Source organism: Vicia villosa, unplaced genomic scaffold (assembly GCF_029867415.1).
Source record: "Vicia villosa cultivar HV-30 ecotype Madison, WI unplaced genomic scaffold, Vvil1.0 ctg.000205F_1_1, whole genome shotgun sequence".
NCBI lineage: Eukaryota > Viridiplantae > Streptophyta > Magnoliopsida > Fabales > Fabaceae > Vicia > Vicia villosa.
Window position 1 is genome coordinate 904,062 of NW_026705069.1, and position 20,749 is coordinate 924,810.

A 20,749-nucleotide genomic window follows, 5' to 3' on the forward strand; every position below is an offset into this window, starting at 1 on the left:
AATGTTGGTAATGATGGTTTATACCCCATTATGGTTGTCGTTTATCTATTGGAAAATTGAGGACTTGATCACCCTTAATCACTTGTTGATAGTAGACGAAATCGTGGTTGGATGGCATAGACGTATCTTGCTAGCTTGATAGTGCATAAAGGGATGAATGTTATGTCGTGAAGATATCTGGTTAGTGTGAATTAACGGAAAAGTATCCATGAATGGTTGAGAAGTAATGAACAGGTCAGAGAAGCTGGTTTATAGGCGAGATAACATCTCAAAGTGAAGGATTGAGAATGTCGAGTGCACAACGATTTTTGTGATGGATGTTTAAGGAAGTCTGAACTAGATTAAGACTTGTGAACCATGTAATTGACGGAAAGATATTATGTGGACGGTGGCTTAAGATGAATTATCAGAGTTGCGCAGCGGATGTGTAAGGTGGCGCAGTTGCTATGCGTGTGTGTTTGTTAGAGGTGAAGAACTAGGTATCAGAAGCCTAGGAGAATGATATGTTTGTATCTGCATGTTGGATTTGGTGGACTGTTGAGATAAGAACGAGGTATCGGAAATATGGTATTTTTGCCGAGTTTATAAGGATGATATAAGGGTTGCTAGTTTATGGTGAAGTTGGGTGTATTCATCGGGTAATCTTGTTATATTGATGTTATATGTGATATGGTTTCTGTTATCGTGATATTGTTGTTGGACTATTAAGTAAGAAGTGATACTTCATGCTATGACTGAGTTGGGTATGCTGGCTACATTTATATCATTATAAGATTGATATGATGAGGCGGAGAGAGAGTTGTTGGTGTTTGTTGAAGATTGGCATGTATAATTAAGGGAATGAAAACACGTATGTGCTCTAATGTTGAGAATGTTGCTAATACGATAATGGTATGGCGTTGAACACCTAAGTATATGAGGGTTATGATTGTTACTACCTTAAGAATCATATGTCAAGGTGTTGTTGAGCAGTGATGATTCGGTTGCTAAGATAATGAAGTAAGATTGCATCTCCACATTTAAGCGTGTTATTGTTGTTGCTACCATAAGTATTGATAAGTCGGGAGATTCCTAAGGTGGTTAGTAAGTTGTTAGCAAGTATGTCATAGAGATGTCGAATAATTGACATTGGATTTAAGTCGGATTAAGTTGATTCGGTATTCGAAAGTGTTGTCAAACGCAAATGAGAATCGGAGAGTTGGAAGCGAAGTTAAGGATGGTTATGTCGGATAGATTTTCGAGGACGAAAATATTCTAATGAAGCGGGGGAGAGTTGTAACGCCCCGAATTTAATTAATTATTTAATTAAATTAAATCAAGGATTTATTCGTTGGAATTAGTCGAGGTTGGGATTTATCGGTTTTATTCTAAAGGTGTAATTGGATTAATATGTTGATTTGAGCAGTTAAGTTTATGGTCGGATTAGTCGGAGAAATATAATTGCGAGTTGGTATTAACTAAGTTATGGAGCAATTGTAGTTGTGGAATATTATTGGAAATAATATTATTTATGTTATGTGATTATCTATTTATGTGTGTTATTTGGCTTAATTGGGTAATAAGAGGAATATTATGAATTGGGCTTAAGTGAAAGAAATATGACACAAAGAGAGTGGATTGTGGGTTAAGCCCATTAGTGAGAATGAGTAGTAAGAGTTAGGGTTATAGAGGTTGGTCCCATAACTCATTTTGTGAGAAAGAAGAGAAAGAAGAGAAAGAAGAGGAGAGCTATGGCATGAAGAGGAAGATCTCCATTGATAAAGATGAAGCTTTTGATAAGGTAAAGGTCGGTTTCTTACTCTCTAAGGGTTGACATGATAATGTTTATGGGGGGTTAGATTGTATGTTATTCTCCATGGATGTGTGAGTTCAAAATGTTAGGTTTTGAGTGAAATCATTTGGGTAATGTTGTATGTATTGATGGAAATGATATGTTATAATGCTTCTTACCATGATTGTATGTGTGGGTTTTGAATTGTAGTATGTTTGGTGGAAAGAATGGGAAAACCTAACTTTTGAGATTTGGGTGAAATTCATAGATTTGCATGATTAATGAGGTTTTGATGAATATGGTGGTCCATATGAGTTGTATATATGATATGTATGTGAATTTCGTATGCAATTTTGAGCTAGAACATGGATTTGGGTGTTGGGATGAGAAGGGGGTATGCTGAACTCGTGCAGGGAATGTTTCTGCACTGCGATCGTGGCGCGAACATTAGAAGGCGGCGCGAACTGAGTAGTTGGTAGGCTACTGACTTGTGGTTCGCGGCGCGTCTGTAGGGTGGCGGCGCGACTGTAGGCAGATTTGAGAAAAATTCAAATATGTGTAACTTTTGATCGGTAACTCCATTTTATGCGTCGTTCAAAGCGTTGGAAAGCTAACGCAATGAACTATACCATGATGTAATGAAATGATTCATATGATATAGCCTCATATTATGTTTATTAGGATTAAGTGATGAACTATGTTGTGTTAACATGCGAAGTGTGCTCTTTGTTATGAATTGACATAACCATGTTGTGGTATAACTTGATGTATGTTTTTCGTATGACAATACAATATTATTGAAATGATAATATGTGCCTCCATTATGATGAGATAATGATGTATGTGATGATATGCATAATTGATAAAGATGTTGTATGCTATATGCGATTAATTATGCGTATTTGATATGTATGAGTCGACGACGATGCCATGTGATGAATTAACAATATGTATGTCTTTATTAGGAAGTTGAATATAACGTGATACGCTAATTACTTGAATTAAGGAATATGAAGAATTTGTTGATGTTGTTGGTAATATGATGAATTGTTGATGTTTGTTGTAACATGATAAATTGTTGACGTTTGTCGTTAACATGATAAATTGTTGTTGTTGTAACATGATGAATTTTTGTTGTTGTTGTAACGTGTTGATGTTTGTTATTGTTGTTGCTGCAATATGTTGAATTGTTGTTGTTGCTATAACGTGATGAATTTTTCGTCGTTGTTGTTGTAGACCCTATGGTCCTGTTGATAAGCTGTGTTGCGATATGTTGTGAAGTGAATTAATGTTGTATGATGATATGACATAGCGACGTGATTGTGAAGTGATGCATTCTTATGAATGACGATGATTTTTGTTGTTGTTGAAGTTCGACATTATATTAATAATGTTCGATGGTAATTTAGACGATGTTGTGAAGTATTGTTTATGTGTTTGTGGATGTGTGTCATTGTGTCGCATCCATTGCATAAGCGTTCTTTAGCCTGAGAATGGAAACGAATATTAGCCTGAAAGATGGCAACGACTATTAGCCTGAAAATGGCAACGACTATGGCCCAATGGCAATGATTGAGATGGGAGTTTTACTCCGAATGATACCACATGCATTTGCATAAGTCGAGTCACATTTAGATTGCATTTGATGTTGCTTGAATGCGTGTTTGTTGTTGCGACGTGATGATGAGATGTTTGTTGTGACATGATGATAGTATAATTATGAAATTGAACATGTTGTCTTAATTGATTAATGATATTGTTGTCGTTTTGAAAGTTGTACTACATTGATAAGTTGTTTTGAGATGAAAGTGCTGTGAGATGTTATGTGATGCGAAGTGGTGAAATTATGTATGATCTATATCTCCTATATTATTTATCATGCATTCCTTTATATTGTAAGATATCTCACCCCTTTGCTGATATTTCCCCTACCATGGGAAATGGGCAGGTACTCAAGCTTAGTTGTGGATGTTCGGGGTTATTGATGTGAAGTCTTTATGTTGCTTTATGGCAAGTTGAGTTGGTGTCCATTGCTCTGATACGTAGCACTCGGGGGGATTAGTCTTTATTGTTTAATTGTTGTATACTATGATGACATTTGTTTTACGTTGAATATAAAGATGTTTACATGTCGTAATTGGAAATTGTCGGATAAAGTTTTATTTTCCGAAAGCTATGTATCTTTGTTAAATGTAATATAAGTATGTTTGTTTGGTTAAGTCGAAATGTGACGTCCCATCGTTTGATGAATATTTTTATATGCACTCTGATTTTCGCTTATAATTGCGGGATAGAATTGGGGGTGTTATAGTAAGATTTTGAAGTGAGTGTTCACTGGTTATATGAAAGGTGGGAAATGTTTAAGTTTTAACAATTGAAATCTAAAGGATCAAAGTTCATTATAAGCATGTTTAGTACATTTACTGAGGCCTTAGAAAGGAGAAAGTGTAGATACCGTGAGATGGATATATTAGAAATAATAGCAGATAAAACTTTGTTTGACGAGGGGGAATGAAAAATCTTTTACAAGCGTGTTCAGTGAGGTATGCTTACATTGCACTGGGTGTTGTATATTTAACCCTTTATTTTATAAAGATGAAAAAAGCTCATAAAGACACATTTAAATAGGACATCAGAACATACCTCTCCCCTAGGATGGCAACATCTAGATCTGAAACTAGTTAGTTGAGTGGAATTTGTCGATCTTCTTCATATTTGTTGATGTTGAGATTTATATTAACCTTTTCCATTTCACATCCCTTAATTTAACTTGTTGAGGATGCCTTACTCTTTTGAGATTTTTCTTATGTTGTTCGTCAAGATGATGATACTTCATTGTTGTCCATTCTTTGGGTTTTTCCTCATATTTATCTTCCAATAGACTTTTTCTTAGATTATATGCACAAACTAAATAACTTTACCTCTACAAAATATACAGGGTTAGTTCATCAAAGGTAACATGTATGAATTCTACTATAGTCATGGTCTTTTCAAAAAAAATTTATAGAGAAAAAGATAAATTTTATTTCAAAGTATTAAAGACTGTGATTATAGCAGAATTAGGCGATACTCATTGCATTTGTCACACAACTTACTTAATACTAATTAAATCGTGCTATAGAAAATCACTAACCAAAACAACTCAAAGGTAGAATTAGGGATCTTACAAATATTTCTAGATCCAACCGATTTCTTTTGTTGTTACCATAAGAAGAAATTTCTCCTCTCATAGGAGTAAAATAAGAGAATATATTTATATTTTTGACCATGTGATTTAAACAACCATTATTAATTTTACATTATGAGTTTGAGATATCAAGCATAAGCATATATGTATTACAATTTAACTTTTTGACCTTTGGTACCCAAGTCTTTTAAATCTTATTACATTAATGGGATACATATTATCATTACACAAGTAAGATTGAACATAATTAACTTTCATTTTCTTTCATGCTATTCTGTATAGAAGTTAGAAGGTGTTTAGACATTTTTACTATCATGACTTTTTCTATAGAAAAAGGAAGTGGAATGACTGTTTTTATTGAAGTAGCTACATTTAAGATTAATCATTTAAAGGTCTTATTTTCTTGGCATCTGTTGGTAAAACTTTTAACTTTATTTTTATGTTCATAACCTAAAATGATTTTGATATAAGGTGTTCTTTGAATACATAGAAGAGGATTCAAGTTATATCTTCCTTTTTTAAGCTTATCAAGTGTGATATGCAACTCGTCAATTTTATTTTTCAAAATATTGCATTGTTCACACTTGATAGGTTCAACCATACCCTCATGAGAAGGAGGTGAATAATCTTGAATTAAAATACTTTGTTTCTCTTTAAGACTATATATTTCTTCCAACAAATTTTTACTTTCTTTTTTACTAGGAAGAAATAGTGGACGTGGATGCAGAAACAATGTGATTTAATTTATTTGATTTGCTATCTAACATTTTACATACACGAAATAATTAATCATAAGTATTGTAAAAAGTTACCTCTTCATCTCCATGATTTTCAATAAAACATATGTAGGAGTCTTTCTTTGAATCATCCAAATATTCCATATCATTGTCATTCCAAGATATATATATATATATATATATATATATATATATATATATATATATATATATATATATATATATATATATATATATATATATATATACACTACTACGGAAAAGGGCTACGAAAGCGCTTTTTTTGGGCTACTAAAGCGCTTTAAAGCGCTGCCAAAGCCTGCGCTGCCGTAGGTAACGAAAGCGCTTTTGAAAGCGCTCTGGTAGCCCCCGAGCAGATGCCTAAAAATCATATAACAATCGGTAAAATATAAAATCATTCAGTTTTAGAATCAAATTATATATTAACACTTTAAATGTACCTCTTTTAGTGATGCAACAGACTCCTCCTCCTGTAAAATCCCTTTACCCTTAATTGCGGGTTTTGTAGGATCAGTCTAAAATTAAAATGTAAAAAATAATTAACGTAACGGTGCAGAATTGACATTCGAAAACTAAATGATTCATAATGGTTTTCAATATACCTCATCACCAATGATAATGAACTCCGAGGGCCATGCAACAAATGACCCTATTGCATCTCGCATCAATGTTGTCTCTGAGACCATGTCAGGTACCGGTAGCACCGCATCATGATCTAATACAACATCAACTGATACTTTCAGGTGTCCATCCGGGAGCGGTCTATGGTGAAGTAAATCTCCTAAAGTGTTGTGCACTTTTCCCTTGCCAACTAGGCGATAATTCGGTGACGATAAGTATAGTTGGCAAGATGAAATGCCCTAAACCAATAGTAAATATAGAGTCATTATCATTAATAAAATAGAACAATTTGTAAGGAAAAAAAATTTATAATTACCTCGGGAAATTTTCTTTGACAGTTGATACTAGCTTTATCACTAGTTTCTTTCACCGATGAAGTATTGCAATTCAGAGACTTGTGCTTGTAATTCCTGCAATTTTTGCAACACTTCTTCTTTGGTAGAATTTCTTCTCCTAGAATGCTTGTAAAAAGAGGTTGGAGTCACACCATGACCTTTACCCCTCACCCGACCGGGATACTAGGAGCATCTAGTGCTCTACTAAGTACGCTCCTATCATCCTGGTCCTCACTGGTGGATACCGATTGCGACAAGGTCTCTTGTAATTCATTTACATTTCAATAATTATTAGTGGAGATAAAAAATCAATTATATATTAAAAAACATTTGATTTAATTAAAGACACAGTGTTATACTTACACATTCAGCATAAACTCTTTGAACATCGGGATCGACAGCTCGATTCTTGCCCACACGAGCTTCCTTCCACAACACATGTACTGGAAGTGAGGTTTCCTCACTTTTCATCTCCTCTAACTATGCATTTACATAAATGATAAAATCGTCAAATAAAACACATTTAGACAATTAATTAAAACACATTTCTATTTACTTACAATTTTTCCTCTAAGCGTGCATATCCCAAACGCCCTTTTTTGTATGGATACGCGGCTTTTGATGCTCTCACACTATTTGTGGCACTCCTTTTCCGAAAAGCTTCATCTCTTTGATTTACAAACTCAACCCAATCTTCTTCATCATTGAAGATCTCATACTTTTTTGGACGTCCCGGGGCCTCTTCAAGAAAGTTTCCTTCTTTATCCTTAAGATAGGTGTTTGTTAAATAAGCTTTCCACTCCCTATATCTTTTTCCGGCCAAACCAAGAATGAAGCGTTTACGCTCATCTGGTATGTTAAAAGACCTCTGCAAACAAACATACGCAAAGAGTGTGTTAGTATAAGTAATTTAATCAAATTATCGTCAAGATAATAACAACAACCATATATGATACCTTAAGCTCGTCCCAAATCATGTCTTTTTTCTCGTCCAACTCTTTGCTTTTCAGATTCCATTTAGCTACAGAGACTGGAATATGCAAACGAACAAGTGTACCAATATAGCTTGTCAACTTTGCAGAATTAGGACCAATTGGTTGGTTATCAGAATTCCATTCCAAATTATATATTAATCCTTGGTCTCTATGTCGAATGATTCCCTTCATAATGGTGATGCCTCGTGCAACTTCTTTTGATGATGTATCAGGTGAAGGATTTGTATCCGGAGCATCTCTATCTTGTGAGTTTTCTTGTGGGTTTTCTTGATTACTAGCCATTGAACCTGTATCAAACAAACTAAAGCACATTAGTACACTATTAATAAGCTAACAATCTATACAAGTCAAATGAAAGTCAAACCATGCATGTACAAGTAAATCGGAATCGAAATCGATGAAATCAGAATAAGCGTAAAAAAAAGAAAGTTGTCGGAATTGAACGAAATTTACATGGCTATGGTAAAACGTCCTCACGGACTCAAATGAAGTCGGTTTTCCGAAATTCAGACCCTAAGCCCGACTTTTGATCACGGGCAGAAGCAAAACCGATAAAAAACAGTCCCGAAATGTAAAGATAAGTGAATGAGCAGCTCCGGAATTGTCAAAATAGTATAGTTACATGTAAAGAAGTCGACAAACGGATACATGGTTCAAAAGTTATGTACAAAACGAAAATATGCACCAAAATTGAATAAGTATTGTAACAATCGGAATACAAATTGAAAAAACTATACAAGTTGAATATATAACAATCGGTACAAATTGAATAAAGCACATTAGTCGGAATATGTATACTATTACCTTTTTCACTAACGTCTCTTTCTTTTCTTGGTAGGATTGTGTTCTACGCGTCTCTTAACAACGCGGACGGTTGGATTGATCCAAATATCCTCATTATGATCATTTCTAGTACAAGATTCATTCTCATTTTGATCGTTTCTTGTACAAGATTCAATGCCAACACCAATATCACCTTGATCTCCAATGTTTTCATCAACTATTTTGTTTGATAAAAGAACTATAGACCATTTCGTACTTGTCGGATCATTGACATAGAACACTTGTTTAGCTTGAGAGGCTAGAATAAAAGGCTCATCTTTGTACCCCACTCTATTGAGATCCACTTGCAAAAATCCTGACTTATCCATTCGTATGCCATTATTATTTTCAACCCACTTGCAACCAAATACAGGAATCTGAAACTTTACGTAATCAAACACCAAAATGCGCTCGATAACCCCAAAATATGACAAATTTGCAAATTTCGGATTTAAGTCATTCGCACTTGATATGTGCATTGCTTCAACTACCAAGGTAACACCACTATTTTGCATAGTACTTTTATCATCCTGTTCTTTGGTATAAAATGTGTATCCATTAATTGCGTATGCGCTATAAGAAAACACAATTATACTTGGACCATAGGCTAAACATCTCAACCTTTCTGTTACTGAAGCAGGATCTGAACGATACTTTGAATAAATATGTTCCCTAAACCACAGTATGAAACTTCGATTGTGCTCTCGTACTATCCAATTCTCATTTCTATTCGGATTTAAATCTCGGAGAACAACCTTGTGCATTTCTACATACGGCTCAACCTCAATCTCATTATGCAAAACATACAAGTGCGCTTGATCCCGCTCGACCATTGATACTGTCACAACTTTATTTCCAATTAGCCTTTTTCATTCTTTTTTCAACAATATGAGATTTGGGGAGTCCAATTGATTGAACATTTGACAGAAAATCAGTACAAAACTCAACCGCTTCTTCAACAATGTATCGTTCGGCAATACAACCCTCCGGTCGACTTCTGTTTTTCACGTACCCTTTTAATATTGGGTTAATAGTAATTCAACCCCCTGTAATGTTAGCGAATTTTGCTTTTGCCCCCTCCCTACCTTTAGGCAACGGTTTTTTCAAAAAAACCGTTGCCAAAACCTGTCTTTGGCAACGGTAGGGGGGTAAACCAAAACACGCTCATATTACAGGAGGGTAAACTACTATTAACCCTTTAATATTTTCATATAACGTTCAGCAGGGTACATCCATCTCATATAAGCTGGTCCGCACAATTGTGTCTCTTTCACAAGACGAACGACTAGATGAACCATTATGTCAAAAAACGAGGGAGGAAAATACATTTCAAGATCACATAAAGTAACAACTATCTCTTTTTGCAATGTTGGTAAGATCGCGGGATCGATCACCTTACTGCAAATTGACCTGAAGAAAAAAGACAGTTTAGTTATTGCGCTTCTTACTTTTTCTGGCAGAATAGAACGTATACCTATTGGTAAAAAATGTTCCATTATAACATGACAATCATGCGTCTTCAAACTCTTTAACTTGAGGTCTTTCATGGACACAAGTCTTCTAATATCTGAAGAGTAGCCTTCTGGAACTTTAACTTCACTGAGGAACTTACACAATGTTTTCATCTCCTTTCTAGATAGAGTGTAAACAACAGGTGGCAGATATGTTCGTCTTCCTTTCGTCACGGGTCCCAATTCAGTTCTCATTCCCATGTTTACCACGTCCTTCCTTATGTTAAGGCCATCCTTAGACTTTCCTTGTATATTGAGTAACGTACCTATAACGCTGTCAAATACATTTTTTTCAATATGCATAACATCCAGGAAATGTCTTACGTACAACGACTTCCAATATGGAAGTTCAAAAAAATTGACTTCTTCTTCCACCCACCCTTGACAAGTGAATGTGCAAAAGGCTTGCCAAACTGAGTGCTCACATCTTTCACCTTTTCAAAATTTTGATCACCTGACAAAAAAGGCGGGGCTGTACGATGTTCGGCCTTTCCATTGAATGCTTTTCTCCACCCACGGTAGTGATGATTAGAATTTAAGAATCTACGATGGCCGAGAAAGACATTCTTCTGACAAAGATCCAATCGTGTCGTATCGGTTTCATCTTCACAAATAGGACACACTTTTTGACCTTTATTGTTGTACCCAGATAGATTTCCGTATGCTGGAAAATCATTAATTGTTCCAAACAACATCGCCCTCAAGTTGAAACTTTCTTTCCTATACCCATTGTAAACCTCCACACCGTTCTCCCACAAAAACTTTAAATCTTCGATTAAGGGTGCCAAGTATACGTCTATGTCATTCCCTGGTTGTTTAGGCCCAGAAATTAGCATAGATAACATCATGTACTTACGCTTCATACATAGCCACGGAGGTAGGTTATAAATCATAAGAATCACAGGCCATGTGCTATGCGAGATACTTTGAATACCATGCGGGTTCATTCCATCAGTAGACAATGACAAGCGAAGGTTTCTTGCTTCTTTTCCAAATTCAGGATAATCAGTATCAACTTTCATCCACTGTGGTGAGTCTGCCGGATGTCGCAACTTTCCATCAATAATTCTTTCATCTGCATGCCAAGTCAAGTGTCTTGAATCGGTTTCACTACGATACATGCGTCTAAATCTCGGAATTATAGGAAAATACCATAAGACTTTGGCCGGAGACAACTTTTTCTTATATCGAGGGGCACCGCATTTAGGACACTCATTCAACGCTGCATACTCGTTTCGAAACAAAACGCAATCGTTTGGACATGCATGTATCTTATCATAGCTCATGCCAATAGAGGACAACATCTTTTTGGCCTCATACGTTCGATTGGGAAGAACATTATCATCTGGTAGCATATCTTTCATAAGGGCTAATAACTTTGTGAAACTTTTATCCGACCATCCATTGTCCGCCTTTAAGTTGTACAACTTTAACACCGCAGACAATCTTGTGAATTTTGTACAACCATCATACAATGGTTTCTATGCATCACTTACCAACCTCTCGAACATTTTGGGACAATACTCAAGATCTTCTTCAAGCGCTTCTGCAATCTCTTCGACTCGATCATAACCATATGTGTCTGTGCAATCGTCGTTTGAAGCATACTTCGTATTACACCTCGACTCAACATTCCCGTTACTTTTCTCACCATGCATTGTCCAACATGTATAACTTCTATCAATTCCAAACCGTAGTAAATGCGATGCCAACTTATTCTCGTCAACCTTACCCCCATAACAGCAACCCAAGCAAGGGCATGCCATTCGAATCGGGTCTTTGGCGTGCGCAAGCATAAACTTAACGAATTCCCATACCCCTTTCTCGTACTCTTTCGACAATCAGTTTGAATTCATCCATGTTTTATCCATGTCTTAATTAAGCTAAACAAAAACAACTAATTATTAAGGCACAAAACGGTATAATGCGTTTCTGTCAAAACCAATAATAAAACGCAGCATATTCACACAATTTCAGACAAATTCATCACAATATTTTTCATATTTAACAATGATTTAGGTAATAAAACGCAGCATATTCATCACAATAAAACGCAGGTTCAATATTTTGAGTAATAAAACACATCATTTATATTCACGCAATTTCAGACAAATTAATCACAATACCAATAATTTAAGAAAGAAATTTACCTCGAATTTTACCGAACTCGAGAAAACGTAGAGATTGAGCGCTGTACGTCGAACTAGGCCGGGAAACGCTGCTAATTCAAAGGAAAGAAAACTTCTATTATAAAAAATTTCATACAATAAAAACCGACTCAACCACTAATTAGTTTATATACAAATGATACTAGAACTATCTGTAATAGCATAAGTAGTGCATTAATGTGAGTATACATAAAAATGAGGCCATACTCCATTGCTTAAAAAATATGTCAATCTTAAGAAAAATGAGGCCATACAAATGATGCATTACTCCGTATTCAAGAATTTGAACCGCATCAATCAACCAATATAATCACAATTTGATATTAACAACAATTCAACATGCGTGATTCAATGAACATCCCCACCCTTAATCCTCAAGAATGAACAACAACACTTTAATTTCTATCATCAATTAAGCACAACAAGCATTGAGTTTCAAGAATCCACAACAACAAATATGAATTTCTAGCAATATCAATCTCAACAATTAGTGTTCAACATAAATATGAATATCAACGCAATTCTACCTCTCATTCAAATTCGTTCAACAACAACAACCTCCATAATTGAATATTACTCATTAGGCACAACAATTTGCAAATTCAGAATTCAAGTATCATCACACATAACAAGCATGTAATCATCAACTAGAATTTATCATCAACTACCAACAACAATAAACAGGTTTCATCCACAATGCAAATAATTGAATCAACAACTAAAGGATCGTGAAATTACCGAGAAAATAGTGCGAGATCAGAGTCACGGCGCGAAGCAGAAGCTTACAGCGTGAATCGAGTAGAGAAACAGAGGATTCACGGTGGAGGGAGGAAGTCCGACGAGGTTGCGGAGGTGTCCGGCGATAGAGGGAGGTTGTGGTCGAAGGTTGATCTTAAGGTTCACGATTTTCTTCTCCAACGGCTACTGATTGAGAACGGAGAATGGTGGCTCACAATTTTCTAAGATGGTGAGTTTTCTGAGTTGAAATGGTGGGCAACGATGGAAACGATGGCACGATGTTCTCTTGTGGGCGACGATGGCAACGATGGCTGAGATGATTTCAAAGATTTTCTAAGTTTTCTGTGGGCAGCAATGGCAGAGAAAGAGGAATTAGGGATTTGGAAACGATGAAAGAGGAATTATGAAACGCGTTTAGTATAATTTGTTTTTAAAAATTTTAATTTTAAAAAAGGTATGACAGCGCTTTTGAAAAGCGCCTTCGTAACTAAGGCTATACCAGCGCTTTTTAGGATAAAAGCGCTCTTGTACCCCACCCCCTATAGCAGCGCTTTTGAAAGCGCTTTCATACCCCCCGATAAGAGCGCTTTTGAAAAGCGCTTTCGTACCCATGCCTTTACCAGCGCTTTTTGAAAGCGCTTTCGTAACCCCCCTATATGAGTGCTTTTTTTGTGTGTTTTTTAATTTTGTTTTTAGCGAAACCTATACCAGCGCTTTTTCCTAAAAGCGCTTTCGTAGGGGTGCTGCTAAAAGACAAATTTGGCATAGTGATATATATATATATATATATATATATATATATATATATATGTCTTCTTTGTTTCATTTTAGGGCTGGGGAGAGGTGTCAGGTTACACTAAGAACATGCCGCATTTCAGAGCCTTCGCCTCTTTAGAGGGAACCGGGTACCGAATTTTACAGGCGCTGTCTTGACCGCATGGCTGCTGAGGACATCCACTACGACTGCTAAGCTTATCACCGTGAGACAGTTCTGTTTGATGAGATCGTACTATATTTTGGATGGTTGGATGCTAGTTTGACCATCATTGTTCATTATCTTCTGGAGCACGTCATGCGTCTATTTGGCTACCAGCAGACGATACCTTGCCACCCTTCTGACTCCGCTTCTATCGTTATGACCCGTCGGCAACTAGATGAGGTCTTTGCAGATTGGGAGCACCACATGGTTCCTGCCGAGGCTCGGACGACCACATGAAAAAGGGATTAGAGCTGCGTCGACGGATACATCACATGGTATTACAGAGTGTAACACCCATACATGCTTCCCACCACACCTGGATCACCGCGCATACCAGCCCAAAAAAATATTTTACAAACTCATCAGACTCAGATGGACCACACTCAGAATGTTCTTCCTCGGCGTCGTGAGATAGCTGACATGGCGCGGGCAGGCATTGCTGATGGTTTATTCTCTGAGGGGTATGCTGGCCTTTGTCTAGTGGAGGGTATCATTAGAATGGCAGATGAGGCCTTTTTGTACCGTAGAAATCGTGCCAGGACAGGTCGGGCACTCGACAGTAGATGCAGAGTAGCTAACAGACGGCGCGGTGGACACAGAGGCGGAGGCGGGCCAGATCGCAGGAGAGAGGCGCATGATGATGTCCGACACACACAGTAGTGATGCCTGTGATTTATTTGATATATGTATTTTGATTTCATGTACAAGGTTTTGATATATGTATTCGACATTATTGGCCGACGATTTATACAATGTATTTTTTGGTGTACTATTTACTATTGTCTTTAAATTGCATTATTTTAATTTACTGTAATTGGGTTTTCCATTGTTATAAAAATTGAGTTTTGGAGTGAAATGTCTTTCATTTGAAAATATAGCAGACGGTTCCGTAGGTGCATCTAGGGAACACTCTGTTTTAACACGTTCCATAGATGCACCTACGAAAAGAAACAAAATTTTAAGAAAAAAATATTTTCAGATGTGAATCTACGAAAATAGGGGGCATAATTAAAATTTCGTCAAATGTCTAAAAGATTCAAGGGGTGTTTTGAGATTTTCTCGCCAATAGACCATCCCTGTACTATCATATTTTAATTAGCTCGTGTTTCTTGCCTCAATAATAATTATACTACTTATTTTTTAAAAAAAAAAAAAAGGAGCAACATTATCAGTACTGAGCATCTAGGGGAAGAGATGCCGAAAGAAGATAATTTAGTCATTATTGGCAAGTAAATGTGTGGTGGAAAATGTTGCACGACAAAGAAGATATACAAAATCTTTTCCTTTTTTTTTTCTCTATAAATTATTACATGCAAGAATAGCTAATGCACCACAGCACCAACCAAGCTAGCTCATTATAATTCTCTATTCATTCAAGCATTATGGCTTATGTCTCTCCCTTTTGCCTCCCTTCCTTGCTTGCCACGTTTTGTATGTCTTCTATCTTTACTTTTTACTATCATATAATCATGTATTACAATAATTGCATTGGCTTTTGATACTTCATCATGTTATGAATATTTTAGACTGTTCGGCCTCTGAACAAGGCTTGCAAACTTGCTACACATAATGTGTATATGCTAAATAAAATTTCTCTTGATGTACATTTACTTGAAGAGATGATGGAAAGTTCAAGTCTATTGGGTTCTATGCCATCGCAAAACATGCCTGTGTCTGTGTTTTGTATATATTTTTGTAACTAACTTTGGCATCACCATATGCAGTACTAATGTTCCCAATGAAGGAGGTAGAAGCAGTTTGTCCAATTGCATGTTTTCTATATAAGCCAAAAGGATGTGGTGATGGTTGTAAATGTGTCCCCGCTTCACTAACTTCTGGTGTATGTGTAAAAGCATCATTTCAACATGTTACTATGATGGTGGAGAAACACCCTAACTTATGTGAGTCTCATGCTGATTGCACCAAAAAAGAAAGTGGAAGCTTTTGCGCTCGTTTTCCGAATTCGGAGATTGAATATGGCTGGTGTTTTGACTCTAACTCTCATGCTGAAGCCTCATTCAAGAATGCTCTTAGCACTGAATTCTCAAACTTGTTGAAGATGCCCTCAGAGGTTTCCACTTGATATGTATAACAAAAACCATCCATGCATGATCTCTATATTTAAATAAAATTGATTTCGTATGTCTTTATTTCCAACTAAGTTTGGATTTCTTAGACACTTAGATTTCAAAAATAAGATATGCATGTATATGGGTATGAACTCTGTTATCTATGTTTTAACTTTTCAAGTAATGCAATCTAATGATTCTATGTATGTCTTCTTGAATATTTTAGTGACTATAACGAGTGTTCGAACTTGATTTAAGAGATTAATTACACTAATAAGTTATGTCAGTAATTACTCGTTTTTAACTGTTGATTTTATTATAATTTAATAGTCCTTAATTGGCCACTTAATACTCATATCATACTCTTCCTCCTTTGCAAAATAAGTGTCATATATCATATTATCTTTCTTTATAAAATAGTCCCCTCCCAGTTTAAAAATAAATAAATTGTATTTTATCAAATATATTATCTTTCTTTATAAAATAAAATATCTTTTTCTAACTTTTTCTAATATATTTGGAAATTCTTCATTTTATTTTATAAAAAAAGTTGATTCTAAATTTAAAAAATAATCATGATTCTTAAAAAAATTAAAATAATTCTTCTTATTTTTTAACATATTTCATTTTTTAATTATATTATATTCTACTCATTTAAAATGTGTTTAAAATGATAATGATAAATAATAATGAGTAGGTAAGAATTTAATTGTGGATTGAATATAAAATTTAATTTGTTTGAAAATGTTTAAAATGAGAGAAAACTTATCAATATCATTATTTATCTTTTAATATAATTTTTTTATTTACATATTAATTATTATAATCTCATTATTCATTATTTAATTTTTTATTTTTTATATAGTTTCATAATATAATATTATATCATATTTTTATATATTAATAAAAGTTATAGTTTATTTTAAGTGTTTAGAAAATAATTTATTTAAATAAGACAATAAAATTTGTTTAAAATTGGGAGGAGACAAATTTTTATAAAAACACACATTTGTTGAAAAATATTAAAACAATAAATAAATAAGGTCACATTAAGTATTTGTTTTTTCTGTGATATCTTTTGTTCCTGTGGTGTTTCTAAACATATTTTTATAACTTGTGAATTTATATGTATTTGATCATTTTCTATAAATATATACTAGGTGTGATTTTTTAATTTTGCATTATACTATTTTTTTTCATCCCATGCAACTATTATATATATATATATATATATATATATATATATATATATATATATATATATATATATATATATATATATATATATATATATATATATATATATATATATATATATATATATAAAAGAGAAAGGTTAACTAGTGCCCTCAGGGCAATGATTAAAACTTTTTTTTTTTTTTTGGCTTTATACCACCGGTTTAGTCCGGTTCGGGGGCGAGTTCTGGCATCAAGTGGTTCCATCCCCCTCCCGATCGCAGTTGCGGGGGATCGAACCGTGGTTCTCCCTACCAAGTCCAGCGCCAATCACCACTGGACCAACTAACGATTGGTGGCAATGATTAAAACTTTAAAATAGTAACTTTATCTCAATAATCTGTGTATTTAATGTCTTGAAAATTGAAATATTAAAATTTCTATAAAATAATTTCTTTTTTAGGAATACTTAACTATTCCTTGAGAGCACTAGTTAGCAAGACCCTTCATATAAACATTCTATTCAGTTTATATCTTATTAACACTATCCAACGGACACCATAAACTGTGTCGGGGCACGAATTTCTATCTTGAAATGGCCATTACTTTGTCAATTGAATTTTCCAATATTATTTCCTTAACTTTTCTTACATATGCCTCCAGCATTGGTGGTTGGTTCAGTTGTGACTATTGTTGATGAAGTAACGTTCGTGTCTGCAACAGAGGCCTCTGTTTTTCGGTTCGGGTTCCTAATGTGAAATTCCAAGTTCCGGTTTTGAACTTGAATTTGTATATTTCCTCTTTTGTTTCTTTGTCGTTGGTTGTTCGCAGTTTGTATTGTTCGGCTGAATTGATTAGGTTCCCGAGGTAAAGGCTTTGGCAATTTTTCATATTCGGTGAGTTGTGATTATGCCCATTGAAATGTCAGCTTCAAGTTTTGATTTTGATGTTTAATTTGTATAATTATTAATGTTACTCATGATGCTACCATTTTAAGGAACAATTAGTATTTAGTAGGTATTCTAAATTGTCATCTTTATATCAAGCAATAATCATCCAAACTATGTACACAAATGAATGGCATTATCATTATTATGTCCTAATTGATCCAATGATTGAAATTGAACATGTAATATGGAGGAAAATTATGTGCAGCATTTTTATATTTGATCTGTTTGCAATATCAGACTACAGTTGGATAGCTGTTATAACCAGTTTAAGTTCATCTTCATAGGTATCCCTAGAACTTTACATTATTTTGTAATTGTCATCTATAACCACTCTTTAATACATGTTCTTACCTATGTCATCCTCCAATATATTTTACAATGTCCATGACATTTGTCAATTTGAAGTCTACTGTGTTAAAAAAAATATTCATGATAGTACATAATTTGGTTTTGAAAACATACACTATTAGCATTGCCTAAATCATTAACACAACATAATACAACATCATCAACACAACATATAACAGTATCATTACCAAAATGTCATCTACAACCACACAACATAACCCAATATCGTTACTAAAATCTGTTACAACTAATACCCACTGCTGAAGTTAACTCATAATGTTTCCCAATTTCTTAAGTTACATAACCTTAAATTCACCGCCCATCATCAACGCCTCTCAAAAATTACCTTCTACCATTTGTTGGACGACAACCACCATTATAAATTACAACCACCATGTTCAACAAATCTCAAAAATATCACCAGCAACCACATAATACATTCTGTTACAAATTACCGATTCAACAACTTCACCATAAGTTCATCAGCAGGAGGGACACGGAGAATAAACGCAACCCTATCACCTCCTTTGATTTGTCTGTTCCTAAAAAAATCGTACCAACCATAACCAACAAACCTTTCTACACGCTGATTTCTTTTGACATAGTGTAGCTGACAATAAGAACTCACCCACCCAGTTATCTGCGTCAACAAAATTAATCCGCCTATGGCCGGTTAAGAAACATCTCCTAACTACTTTTTCAGGAATATACTGCAAAACATACATACAGATATTAGTATATGTATTGCAATCTGCCAATGGTGCTATATAATGTTTACAGAGTACCTAAAATAATACTTACTAATTTTTTTTCCTTTCAACCATCGTTGAAGATATCTTCATTTTCCAAACTATATAGGTTGGATGCATGCGAACATCTTCACATCTTCATCAGTTAAATCCTCAACACACCTTTCATCCCCTGAACTACATTCAAATTAACCACTTCTCCTTCTTTAATATCACATTCGCTATAAATATTATGTATTTATACCCTATATAATCAACTATAGTTAGCATATGCCAAATCCCACTACAAACAAACGTTTTCACAACATAAAACGTGAATGTGAACTGCAAATACTCTTTGGAACCCTAATGTCACGGTTAACGTTCACAATGGACAAAATGGATCTTTCCCTTTTAATTGGGCCGAATTGTTAAATGGACATGTGCCTTCTATCCTTATTTCTCCAACCTATGTTATATTCCTCTAAGTTTTCAATTTTAAAAATAACATTTAATAAATTTCATTTATAAACTTATTTTATTTTATTTCCATTATACTTACATGTTTTTATTAAAACACACATTTATTGAGAAATATTAAAAATAAAACTTTTTAAGAAATATTAATAAGAATCACATTACGAGACATGTTTTTTTTAAATAACAATCATTCATAATAAAAAAGCTAGATGGGAACTTTGACAAGTTTGTCACGTGTCAGCTCCTTATGCATTCTCACAAATTCTACCTATTTTATTTATAGCAAGTTATATTACTTTTTTATATTTTCACATTTTTTTATTTACTTATATTTATTTATATCATTATCATATTGAGAATCTGAAACATCTCCCTTTCCAAAACGAACATTCATTTTTCTCATATACCCATTAAAATATTATTATCTATTCAATGCTTTGTTGCGCCCAAAATGAAAATATTCACTGCATCAATAAATTTTTTGCATCAATCTTTGTCAATGGCTGTTTGATTCCTTCCCACTATCCTCTTCATATGCAAAACAAATCTGACATTCCACCCTCATCTTCCGACGCCTACGGTATGTTGTCCACATCAATTGGAAACAAATAAAAATAAACCCTAGGTAAACTTCTGCCTCCCTATTTTTCAATTGTCCACACTTTAACTCTTCTTTCTCTTTTTCGTGACTCAATCGCTCCTTCAATCTTACGCTCTATTTCTCTTCCTCTATTTTATTACATGGCTATGGAATTAATGAATCAAGCAACGAAATCCAGGTGATGCATCTCCCGATCTATGCTTCTACTTCCTCTGCTTTACATCTTCTTCCTCCTTCTGCTATTGGTTCGTGCATTGAAGCTTGGATCGATGAGGTCAAGGGGGCCGTTGGGGATGCGATTCAACCTAGATTGTTGAGCGTTGTTGTTGCGAAGGTGAAGCTGAATCAATGTTGAAGATGGATTAGCGTTTTGCAAGGTGCGATGGTGTCGCTAATGTTGTGAATGCTGGAGAATTGCGAGTTGAAGGAGATGAAACGAAGGTTCGGTTTAAAACAAGGTGATGTATTTTGGGAAGTTGCTGCGCTCTGAGTTTGTAGTTGTAGTATCCGAT

The 20,749-nt window shown here is 34.7% G+C and overlaps 1 protein-coding gene across 1 annotated transcript; it reads left to right on the forward strand.

Moving 5' to 3' along the window:
- Nucleotides 1–15,244: 15,244 nt before the first annotated feature.
- Nucleotides 15,245–16,172, forward strand: LOC131625308 (albumin-1-like). Its single transcript, XM_058896183.1, has 2 exons — nt 15,245–15,316; nt 15,610–16,172. The coding sequence occupies exons 1-2, from the start codon at nt 15,268–15,270 to the stop codon at nt 15,966–15,968; spliced, it is 408 nt and encodes a 135-aa protein (XP_058752166.1). The 5' UTR covers nt 15,245–15,267; the 3' UTR covers nt 15,969–16,172.
- Nucleotides 16,173–20,749: the final 4,577 nt, after the last annotated feature.

What these genes read in the sequence shown, in the direction of transcription:
- LOC131625308 (XM_058896183.1), top strand. Translation starts at nt 15,268, where the DNA reads ATGGCTTATGTCTCTCCCTTTTGCCTCCCTTCCTTGCTTGCCACGTTT. An exon ending in TTCCTTGCTTGCCACGTTTT is followed by an intron (nt 15,317 to 15,609) that starts GTATGTCTTCTA and finishes CACCATATGCAG; the next exon opens with TACTAATGTTCCCAATGAAG.